This window comes from Prionailurus viverrinus, chromosome A1 (assembly GCF_022837055.1).
Source record: "Prionailurus viverrinus isolate Anna chromosome A1, UM_Priviv_1.0, whole genome shotgun sequence".
NCBI classification, from domain to species: domain Eukaryota; kingdom Metazoa; phylum Chordata; class Mammalia; order Carnivora; family Felidae; genus Prionailurus; species Prionailurus viverrinus.
This window is the reverse complement of record NC_062561.1, coordinates 19,023,308-19,035,936: the sequence shown is the minus strand read 5'-3', so window position 1 is coordinate 19,035,936 and position 12,629 is coordinate 19,023,308. Positions and strand designations below refer to the sequence as shown.

The 12,629-nt window shown below is 41.9% G+C and overlaps 1 protein-coding gene across 2 annotated transcripts in view; it reads right to left on the bottom strand.

Annotated features, from left to right (window-relative positions):
* The window catches only part of SLC25A15 (solute carrier family 25 member 15), a 36,388-nt gene that overhangs the window by 9,152 nt on the left and 14,607 nt on the right, over nt 1–12,629 (bottom strand). For both annotated transcript variants that reach the window (XM_047873045.1, XM_047873055.1), the window contains one exon: nt 4,435–4,693. In XM_047873045.1, coding sequence (XP_047729001.1) covers nt 4,435–4,693 — 259 coding nt within the window. The remainder of the gene's footprint in view (nt 1–4,434; nt 4,694–12,629) is intronic.

The window sequence follows — 12,629 nt, the reverse complement described above, 5'->3', positions numbered from 1 at the left end:
ACCCACTGAGGACACAGCAAGAAGGTATCCCTCTACAAACCAGGAAGTGGACCCTTACCAGACACCAAATCAACCAGCACTATGACCTTGGGCTTTCCAGTCTCCAGAACTGTGAGAAACAAAGGTTTGTTTAAACCAGCCAGTTTGCAGCCACTCTGGAAAACAGTCTGGAGGTTCCTCAAAAAATTAAAATTAGATCTACCCTATGACCCAGCAATAGCACTGCTAGGAATTTACCGAAGGGATACAGGAGTGCTGACGCACAGGGGCACTTGTACCCCAATGTTTATAGCAGCACTTTCAACAATAGCCAAATTATGGAAAGAGCCTAGATGTCCATCAACTGATGAATGGATAAAGAAGATGGGGTTTATATACATAATGGAATACTACTTGACAACGAGAAAGAATGAAATCTGGCCATTTGCAGCAACATGGATGGAACTGGAGAGTGTAATGCTAAGTGAAATAAGTCAGGCAGAAAAAGATAACCATGTTTTCACTCATATGTGGATCCTGAGAAACTTAACAGAAGACCAGGGGGGAGGGTATGGGGGGGCGGGGAAAGTTACAGAGAGGGAAGGAGGCAAACCATAAGAGACTCTTAAATACTGAGAACAAACTGAGGGTTTATGGGGGGTAGGGGAGAGGGAAAAGTGGATGATGGGCATTGAGGAGGGCACCTATTGGGATGAGCACTGGGTGTTGTACGGAAACCAATTTGATGATAAATTATATATATGTATGAAAAAATAAACCACCCAGTTGATGGTATTTTGTTACAGCATCCAGAAGTAAGACACAATGCCACATAAAACAAAATCAAAAGGAGAGGAAGGGGGGGGGGGAGGAGAGAGGAAAAAAGTCACCCATACTCCCACCACCACCCCAAAGGCACCCGTTATTAATACTTCAGAGTATCTGCCACTAAGCTTTATAAAACTAGGTTCCAAGGCTATCCCCACATGCCCAAAAATCCAACCTGGAGCAACCAGATATGTAACGTAACTGCCCAGATGAAAGCCCGGGATGAATTTTTAACCATAAAGCTGCTCATCACAAAGTGTCTTCCCAGTTCCGCTGACCTCCTGACCTCAGCAACAGAGGGCACCAGGAGGCTGCAATAGTACTGAAGGAGGGAGTGAAGCCAGTGCCAGTCAGCAAGCTCGACAGTTGGAGGCAAAAAGGCTAAGTCGGAAATCTAAATGGAGGAACGCACAGAAACCGGAAGTATTCACCTCACCTCAAAAGGGTTTGGTACCACTGGCCACAGTCACCAGCAGGGCTGTGAAACTGAGGTCTGATGAGTCCAAAAATATGGGGAGAAGCCTGAGAAATCCATCATCAGGAATTACTCTGTGAGTGTTCATGGGGGCCAGAAAATAAGACCCTTTCCAACCCGGGCAGTGTTCTGCCACAGGAGCTCAGCTGGCACATGGGGTTGGGCAAGGAAGCAGCAAGAGGCTCACAGCAGGACAGTGGGCTCCCTGATACTCCCCCGTTAAATGCCAGCATACCACTGTCACTGGACAACTGGGATGACACCCCCCTGGGGGGTAAGCCCCCCAGCTGACTGCCCTGGGTGGAGATCCCAACAATTTTCCTCCAAACCATGAGCAAGAGCCTAATAGACCTAACATGTTCACTCATCCTCAAGTTATGTCCAACAGTTACATAAACTGACATCAGACGTTAGTATAAAATCAAGGGCTTCCTCCAATCTCAGCCCCCTCTCCTATCCCCAGGTGACCTGGCCTCGGTGCTGCGGGCAGACAGGAGGAGGGTGCCCCGGGTCCAGCCGGTCGGCTGCACACCCAGGTCTCAGAATAGCTGGCCTGGAGGGAGGCTTCTTCCAGGAGCAAGACGCTGCTTTGAGTAGAAACTTTTCATTTCAGAGAATTAAATATCAGCCCATCACCTGGTGAGAGCCAGACACACGACTATCCTTGCTCTCAGCTTCTAGTGTGTGGAAAGTGCCCAACACCACTCACACTGTTCCTTCTCTGCCTTTCACTCCTGCTTAGCTGGTTGTCAACGCCAAAGCTTCAGGGGGTTTCTGTGGTCTTTCAGCCAGCCTGCAGATCCATACCTGGTCTCCCTCAGGGACTCTCTGTCAACTTGCGACAGGCGACAGTCAATTAGGGTCATTAACCAGAGTTACCAAGTTTGCCGGAACAGAGGCGGCATCAATAAATGGGGACATCTATCAATCTAAGACACAATAATGGCTCAGCCACCCGAAGGAATACCGAGCATGCTGTTCCAGCACAACAACAAGGCAAATCAGGTGTGCAACAGACTTTGGCTCTCTGATAAATACTCTCATCTTCCAGGGCACTAAATAAGGTAGGCCGGCCCAAGGCTGCACCTGCCGTAAAGGCGTTCAGAACTGGAACTGAAGCTTCAGTAGGCCTAGGATGGGGTTTTGTAAGAATCCGCTGTTTGTCACCCCTTCAACAAACAAGTACCTGGACATGCCTGCTGTGTTTAGACCCCATGCAGCCAAAGGTCAAAGGAGAACATGACTCAGGGTGGAATTTAAACCATGGACGGACAAATATTTACAAATTTGCTGAAATTCACAGTAGTTTCTTCCAAGCAGTGCCTTCCTTTCACTGCTTCTGCTGATTTATCTTTTCTCTAGACCTGACCCCTACCCACGGTCCAGAGCCCCGACTCTGGTCTTAGGGAAAGAACACCAGATGGGGGCCCAGAAGGCATGGGTTTGAGTCCTGCTCTCTGTTATGAGCTCAGATAATATGATCCTAAGCCTGTCAGGATCTGCATGAAATTCCCCCCATCTGTAACACAATTAACACCATCCACCGGCTTTGCTGCTCTCGCAGGACATCAGTGAGGGCTAAAAACAAAAACAAAAAACACAAGAAAAACAAAAACGAACCAAAAAACCACGATAGCCGTGGGAGTCATAGCTCTGTCAACTCTAAGGTAGCATCTAAGGTAGCATTTTCCCAACAGGCAATAACTACACACTGTTCTGAATGATGAAAAAGCAGCCCTTTCCCATGCCAAGACCAAAAAAAGAGGAGGGTGCTGGGTTAGGCCAAGTGAAATAGGCCGGCTTCTTTGTTGCAGGACTTCCTCCGAGACCTCATGTGGCTGCTGTCTTCTCTGCAAGGCGTTCTCCTCTGGGGATGCTGCAGGGGACCTAAACCCCAGGTCTCCTCATGTAGAAAGTCTCCCCCCTTGAACAGGGAGGGCGACACTCACTACAGTGTTCTTCCCATCAGTCTATCATGAGATCCCACCTTCTCCTCGTTTGTTTCTTGCGTATTTCTTTACTTCATCTCTTTTTCCTGACCCCTCTGTGCTGGAAGGTCCTAGAATCAGTGCGCAGCCCCCTACAGAAGCTATCTCCCTGGGTGATTTCATCCAGTCCCCTTAAAAAACAAGTTCCATCCATCAAGACAAAATTCCCACTTGCAAAAGGGCACGTCTTAAAGACCACTAGGCACCTCCAGGGAACTTCTGGACAAAAGGGACCTACTTTTAGTCAAGTGGGACCCGAGTTGCAATAGGGTTTCCAATTCTTACCAATACAACCCGTAAGAACCATGCAGCTGATACAATTTAAGTGATTTTTAAAAATTCAACGTTCAGAAAAGGGATGGCTACACATCCCAGTGTTTCCCGAGTTCTTCCTAGTTGCTGTGTACATAAATATCCAAGGGATGGCCAAGCACATGGCAGAGTCTGACGTTTGGGGCAGACATGGCCAAACAGGTTCATCTCCATCTTCTGAGATGCTGCCGACTCTTCCTAAAATTCCAAGTGTCTCTCAGACTGGCTCAGGCAGCTTCTTCCAATCTTCCGCATTTTGCCGATGAAGTGGAATCCCAAACGTGGCTCCCAGGCTGCATCTGTGGCTCTGGTCCAGCACCTGTGCCCACAAGAGTAGTAGTACCACCTGCAGCATCTGAAAAGCATCTTCGTGAAGGACACCAATACGTAAGTGTGTCTCCTTCTCCATGGTACATTACAGGCAATCCTCGTCCTGCAGAATTCGTGGTTTGCAAGTTTTATAGGATGACAACGTATTCCTCCATAACCAGAGAGAAAGTGGGTTATTTTAAAAAAGGAAACATCCTTCCCATAAGGTATCACAAAAACCTTGACTATACAACAACGTTGTCTTTTAAATTTTTTTTAATGTTTATTTTATTTTTGAGACAGTGAGAAAGAGAAAGACAGAGCATTAGCAGGGGAGGGGCAGAGAGAGAGGGAGACACAGAATCCGAAGCAGGCTCCAGGCTCTGAGCTGTCAGCACAGAGCCCGACGCAGGGCTTGAACCCACAAACCGTGAGATCATGACCTGAGCCGAAGTCGGACGCTCAACCGACTGAGCCACCGGGCGCCCCCAACAATGTTGTCTTTTGAAACAAACTGAGCAGGTATTAGTGCCCACGACTCACCTTAGCTTGGCCTGCTTTTCCAATCCAACCACTTTCCGCACCACCTGTTGGCAGAAGCCATAGCACATGAAGAGGACAGAGTTCTCGGCGATGTTGGCAATCAGCGCTGGGCTGGTCCCCTTGTAGAAGCCACGGAAGCCCACTTGGGAGTAGGTTTTCAGGCAGCAGTCGGTGAGGCCCCTGTACAGGTCGGGGAACGTCTGCATCTTCACTTTCACGGTGTCAAAGGGCTGCCCGGTCAGTACACATGCCGTGCCCCCTACAACCAGGACAGAAATCTCCAGCACGAGTCTACGTGTGTTAGAGTGCAGCCTCAAATACCCACAGAAACGAGAGGGGAGCAGCCTACCCCAGGGCTTACTTACACTTGTGTTCATTCGACTTCTTCCTCCCCCAAACCTTCGAGCCCAGTCCAATAAACAACACAGGGTTCCCAATGTGCCCAGCACCCAGCTACAGCCCTGAAAGAGCTCACCCTCGGTAGGAGACTGATATGTGTTCAACAGTCAAAACCAGAGGATGCAAAAGAGTGGAGTGTGTTCTCGGGTGTCAGCTTGGGGTTAGAGGGACCTGGGCTTGAGGCCTGGCTCTGCTGTGACATCCCAGACAAGCAATACCAATTCTGAGCCCTGGTTCCTCAATCAGTTAGCACGAGGATTAAATAAAAATGGATGAAAAGACTTAACGTAACGGCTGCTGCACAAGTGGTTAATAAATAGCACTTAGTCTCTGTGTACATGCAACCATATAAAAGGAAGGGAAAGAAAGTCTCGCAGGAGCTAATCACTCCCCTTTGCCTAATGCCCAGCCGTACTGATGATTATCCGAAAAACAGAGGAAGAAGCAATAGGTAAAGGCGACAAAGAGTCTGGCCAATCGCTAAAGAGCTAAACTTTGACTCTGCTTAGTACAAATCACATATTTTTGCACTTTTATACTGTAAGACTTTAGAAAACAGCAAGATCAAAACTGCGTCAGATGACTTCAATAAAAATTCTGAACATAAGGGAAATAACGAACTATAACCACCCTGTGATATCCCAGACCCCGGACTGGGTCAGCATTTGTGAAATGCCACAAGACTTCCATCTTTCTGGGGCCTAAGAGGCCACCGTAGCTCAGACATTCCCTGCTTGTGTCAGGAAACATAACCATCGGATGAAGTTTTTAAAGCTTCATCAAAACTGAAGTCTTACATTAAATATTTAAGGAATGCAACTTCATAATTTGACATTACACACAGTTACCCCAACTGAACTGTGCAAAGCAAAGATAGGAGAGGTCCTGTCTCAAATAACCCCAAGTAATTACTGGCAGATAAAAAGACATTTTCAAGAGTTCTGAAAACTGAACTCTTCTCTTAAGCAATCACAAGTGTGATCTCTGGGATCCTCTCCCTACTGTTCATTTCTTCTAGGAGAGTAAGGATACATTCCCACTGAATTAGTAGTTCTGAATTAGAATATAATTCAATAAGAGGTTGCTACTATTAGGGTTATTCTTTGCCAAGTATTGAGAAGAATAAAATAAGACCCTAAATCAAAAAATAATTTAATCACTTGAAAAGAGGAAGTGAATGTCAGCATGTTTAAAGAGGATACATAATCTAGGTAACCTAGATGCAGATACACTGAATAAAGCATTCAATTCAGAGCATCACAATTTTAACTGGAAGTTTCCATATTTTAACCCAGTTATCCCAAACAGTTCCACATCACAGGTTGCTAATAGACACATTTGTTGCATATCTGTAACAGTTACATTTCCAACAGAGAGAAGGTAGGAAGCTAGCACATTTTCAAATCCTTACAACAATTGTCTCCTCTCATCTATGGAGGTTAGTTGACTCTCCTGTAATTTACCACAAATGACACTGTCGAGGCACTGCTGAGCCCCACTCATGTGGATGAGGACTACTCTGAACACCAGCACCAGTCACTGAGACCTAGTAGATGCTTAGGTACCCATCAAGTATCCACGAAGCTATGAATAATTTACAGGAATATTTCTCCACTTACTTAGAGCACAGACCTCTGATCATCTCATTCTCCTTGAGAGACAAGTGGAAACAGCACCTGCATTTTTTTGTAGGTATCCCAACAGGCCCTGCATTTATTCTGCAAGACAGGCACTCAGACCATGGTACACTCTACATTTCACCAAGGTCAGTGTTGTGGGTTTTCTCTGCTCTACACAACTGAGTCAGCAATGACTGGCAGGGCAGGGATGGTGTCAGTGGTGAAAGTAGGGAAGATAGAGCTAAAGACCAAAAAGCAGACCCTTGACCACCCTGTCCACCTATGCAAAACAGAGAATCTCAAACTCAGTGGAAGCACTCAACAAATGTTCTGTTTAACAGCACTGGAAGCATAGCATTTTTAAAATATTCTAATGAAAAATGCTCTTGATGGACTAAATCCTCCAATCAAAAGACAGAGGGTAAGGAGGCCTGGCTGGCTTAGTTGGTAGAGCATGTAATGCTTGATCTCAAGGTTGTGAGTTCAACTCCCATGCCGGGTGCAGAGTTTACTTAAAGCAAAAAAAGAGGGGGCGCCTGGGTGGTTCAATCAGTAAAACGTCCCGACTTCGACTCAGGTCATGATCACACAGTTCGTGAGTTTGAGCCCTGCATCAGTCTCTGCACTGACAGCTCGGAGCCTGGATCCTGTTTCAGATTCTGTGCTTCTCTCTTTCTCTGACATTCCCCTGCTAGTGCTCTGTCTCTCTCTCGGTCTTAAAAATAAAACATTAAAAAAAGAAAAAAAGACACTGGGTGACTGAATCAATAACACACACACACACACACACACACACACACACACACACAAACATCTATATGCTGCCTACAAGAGACTCACTTCAGACCTAAACACACATACACTGAAAATAAAGGGGTGGAAAAACATTTAACATACAAAATAAGGCCAAAAAAAAAAAAAAGCTGGAGTGTCAATACTTACACAAAATACTGTAAAACAAACACTGTAGCAAGAAACAAAGAAGGGCACTAGATCACGATAAAGGGATCAATCCAACAAAAGGATGTAACATTTATAAAGAGCTATGCACCCAACACAGGAACACCTAAATACATAAAGCAATTGTCATAAAGGGAAAAACTGACAGTAATATAATAGTAGAGGGCTTTTACACCCCAATTACATCAACAGATCACCTAGCAGAAAACAAGGAAACAGTGATTCTGAATAAAACATTAGACCAGTTGAACATAACCTATACACACAGAACATTCCATCCAAAAACAGAAGAATACACATCCTTTTCAAGTACACATAGAACATTCTCCAGAATAGATCTTATGTTAGGCCACAAAACAAATCTCAATACATTTTAAGAAGACTGAAATCAGGGCACCTGGGTGGCTCAGTAGGTTAAGCGTCCAACTCTAAATAGCAGCTCAGGTCATGATCTTGCAATTGTGAGATCGAGCCCCACATTGACTCCACACTGAGCAGGAAGCCTACTTGGGCATTCTCCCTCTCCCTCTCCCTCTGCCCCTCCCCCACTCGCTCATGTGTGTGCACATGCTCTCTCAAAATAAAATTTAAAAAGACTGAAATCATATCAAGCATCTTTTTGACCACAACAGTATGAAACTTGAAACCAATCACAAAAACAAGACAAAGAAGAAACGAATACAGGGAAGCTAAACATAAGCTACTAAACAATGACTGGGTTGACCAAGAAATCAAAGGAGAAATTTAAAAAAGCATGGAGACAAATGAAAATGAAAACAAAATGATCCAAAATCTTTGGGATGCAGCAAAAGTAACTCTAAGAGGGAAATTTATACCAATACAGGCCTACCTAAAGAAACAAGAAAAATCTCAAACAATCTAAGCTTACACCCTAAAAGAGCTAGAAAAAGAATGAAACCCAAAGACAGTAAAAGAAAAGATCAGAGCAGAAATATGAAAGACTAAAAAATAAAAGATACATAAAATGAAGAGCTAATTCTTTGAAAAGATAAACAAGATTTATAAGCCTTTTGCCAGATTCATTAAAAACAAAAACAACAAAAAAAGAGGCCTCTGGGACACCTGGGTAGCTCAGTCCATTGAGCATCTGACACTTGATTTCAGCTCAGGTCATGATTTCTTGGTTTGTGAGTTCAAGCCCCACATTGGGATTCTAGCTCTCCCTCTCTCTCACCCTCAAAATAAATAAACTTTAAAGAAAAAAAAAAAAGAACTCAAAATCAAAAATGAGAAGGAATAAATAAGAACTAAAACCACTAGGATGCCTGGCTGGCTCAGCCTGTAAAGCATATGACTCTTGATCTTAAGGTTGTGAGTTCAAGCCCTACATTGCACATGGAGCCTACTTTAAAAAAATTTAGGGGCACATGCACCCCAATGTTTATAGCAGCACTATCAACAATAGCCAAAGTATGGAAAGAGCCCAAATGTCCATCGATGAATGGATAAAGAAGATGTGAGTGTGTGTGTGTGTGTGTGTGTGTGTGTGTATATACATGTCTATACATACACACACCACCCATACATAATGGAGTATTACTCAGCATTCAAAAAGAATGAAATCTTGCCATTTGCAACTACGTGGATAGAACTAGAGGATATTATGCTAAGCAAAATTCGAGAAAGACAAATATCATATGACTTCACTCATATGAGGACTTTAAGAGACAGAACAGATGAATATAAGGGAAGGGAAACAAAAATAATATAAAAACATGGAGGGGGACAAAACAGAAGAGACTCTTAAATATGGAGAAGAAACAGAGGGTTACTGGAGGGGTTGTGAGGGGGGGGGGGGATTGGCTAAATGGGTAAGGGGAATTAAGGAATCTACTCCAGAAATCATTGTTGCACTATATGCTAATTTGGATGTAAAGTTAAAAATTTTTTTAAAAAGGCTAAAAAACCAAAAAAAAAATTTTTAAATGGACACCAGAGAAATACAAAGGATTATAAGATTATGAAAAATTATATGCCAACAAATTAGACAACTTAAAAGAAATGGATACATTCCTAGAAACCTGTAATCTTATAAATCTGAATCAGACAGAAAATTTTGAACAGACCAACAGACCAATTACTGGTAATGACATTAAATTTAAAAAAAAAAAAAAACAGAAACAAAAAATTCCCAACAAACAAAATTCTAGGACCAGATGGATTCACAGGTGAATTCTACCAAACATTTAGAGAAATACCTATTCTTCTCAAACTATTCTAAAAAATAGAAGAGGAAGGAAAACTTCCAAATTCATTCCATGAGGCCAGCACTATGCTGAAATCAACAACAAAGAAAGACACCATGTAGGGGTGCCTGGGTGGCTTAGTCAATTAAGTATCCAACTTCAGCTCAGGTCATGATTTCTCAGTTCACAAGATCAAGCCCCACATTGGGCTCTGTACTCACAGCTCAGAACCTGGAGCCTAATTCAGATTCTGTGTCTCCCTCTGTCTCTGCCCCACCTCCACTCATACTCTCTCTCAAAAAGAAACACTAAAAAAAAAAAAAGACACTATGAAAAACTACAAGCCAATATCTCTGATCAACAGAGATGCAAAAATCCCCCTCAGCAAAATATTAGCAAATTACATTCAACAAAACAATAAAAAAAATCCTTCAGCACCATCAAGTAGGATTTATTCCAGGGATGCAAGGATGGCTCAATATTCTCAAATCAGTGGGATACATCACATTAACAAGAGGATAAAAACCACATGATCGTCTCAATAAATTCAGAAAAAAGTATGACAAAATACAACATCCATTCATGAAGAAAACTCTCAACAAAGTAGGTTTAGAGGGAATACACCTCAACATAATAAAGGCCATGTACGAAAAACCCACAGCTAATATCATACTCAATGGTGAAAAATTGTGAGCTTTTCCTTTATGATCAAGAAGAAGACAAGGATGTACACTCTTATTACTGACTCAACATAGTACTAGAAGTCCTAGCTACAGCAATCATACAAGAAATAAAAGGCATCCAAACTGGTAAGGAAAAAGTTACACTGTCACTAATTTGCAGATGACATGATACTGCATACAGAAAACCTTAAAGACTTCACCAAAAAACTAGTTTAACTGATACATGAATTCAGTAAGTTTTTAGGATACAATATTAACATACAGAAATCCGTTGCGTGTCTGTGCCCTAATAACAAAGTATTAGAGAAATTTTTTTTAATTTTAAAATTAAAAAAAAGGAAAAATTAAGAAAACAATCCCATTTATAATCACTCCAAAAAGAATAAAATACCTAGAAATAAATCAAGGAGGTGAAAGACCTGTACTCCTGAAAACTATAAAGCATTGAGAAAGAAATTGAAGATGACACAAATGGAAAGGCACACCATGCCCATGGATTGGAAGAACAAATATTGTCAATACTATATTGACTAAAGGTCAATACTACCCAAAGCAAATCAATAGATTCAAAGCAATCTCCACCAAAATACCAACAACATTTTTCACAGAACAAGAATAATCCTAAAATTTGTAAGGAACCACAGACATCCCTGAATAACCAAACCAGTTTTGAAAAAGAACAACAAAGCTTAAGGCATCATGATCCCAGATTTCAAGATATACTACAAAGCCCTTGGTCCATGTGTGCATCCTCAGGCGGGATTCCTTCTCCAGGCACTAAGACACAGCTGTACAGAAGACCAAATCCTACTCTGCAGAGTACTTCCTCCCAGGTGAATGATCCTCCCTGGATGATATATATTTTTTTTAATTTCCTGAGTTTGGGAAGGTCTAGCAAGACTGCAAAAACAAAAATTACTCCTCAGGAAAACAAAACTATCCAGTTTTGACAACATAGCCACAATGTCTTGTGTACCGCCATAAATTTCTAGATTTGCAAAGAAATAGGAAAATATCACCTATAGGGAAAGAATTCAGTTGATGAAAATGACCAGGAGATGGTTTAGGTATTAGATTTAAAATGTAAAGACATGAAGGAGTGCCTGTTGGCTCTGTTGGTTAGGCGTCTGACTTTGGCTCAGGTCACAATCTCGAAGTTCATGAGTTTGAGTCCTGCATTGGGCTCTGTGCTGACAGCTCAGAGCCTGAAGCCTGCTTCGGATTCTTTGTCTCCCTCTCTCTCTCTCTCTCTCCCCCTCTCCCACCCACAAACTATCTCTCTCAAAAATAAATAAAACATTTAAAAAATTAATTGGGAATGCAAGCTGGTACAGCCACTCTGGAAAACAGTATGGAGGTTCCTCAAAAAACTAAAACTAGAACTACCCTATGACCCAGCAATTGCACTACCGGGTATTTATCCAAGGAATACAGGTGTGCTGTTTCAAAGGGACACATGCACCCCAATGTTTATAGCAGCACTATCAACAATAGCCAAAGTATGGAAAGAGCCCAAATATGCCCATCAATGGATGAATAGATAAAGAAGATGTGACTTTATATATATATATGTATATATGTATATATATGTGTATATATATATATGTATATATATATATATACACACACATATACACACACACACATACACACACACACACACAATGGAGTATTACTCAGCAATCAAAAAGAATAAAATCTTGCCATTTGCTACTACGTGGATGGAACTGAAGGATATTATGTTAAGTGAAATTAGTCAGAGAAAGGCAAATATCATATGACTTCACTCATATGAGGACTTTAAGATACAAAACAGATGAACATAAGAAAGGGAAGCAAAAATATAAAAACAGGGAGGAGGACAAAACAGAAGAGACTCAAATATGGAGAAGAAACAGGGTTACTGGAGGGGTTGTGGGAGGGGGGATGGGCTAAATGGGTAAGGGGCATTAAGGAATATACTCCTGAAATCATTGTTGCACTATATGCTAATTTGGATGTAAATTAAAATAAAAAAATGAATAAAGTACTCATGCATGCAAAAAAATAAAAAATTAATTAAAAATGCAAAGACCTATCAATAATTATGAAATTTAAAGGCTTGATGGAGAATCTGCCTTGCTGGTTAAAGAGATAAGAGAATCTCTTAAAAATGACCTAAAGGAAATTTTAGGAATAAAAAGTACCTTATCTGAAATGAAAAATCCAAAGAACTCCAGTACCAAAAAGGAGTGGCAACAAAGATTTAGCCACACAAAAAACAAGATAAAGAAAATAGAAAGAGCAAACTCTAAAGTAGTTGAGGATATTTAAAATTTGACTTTTTA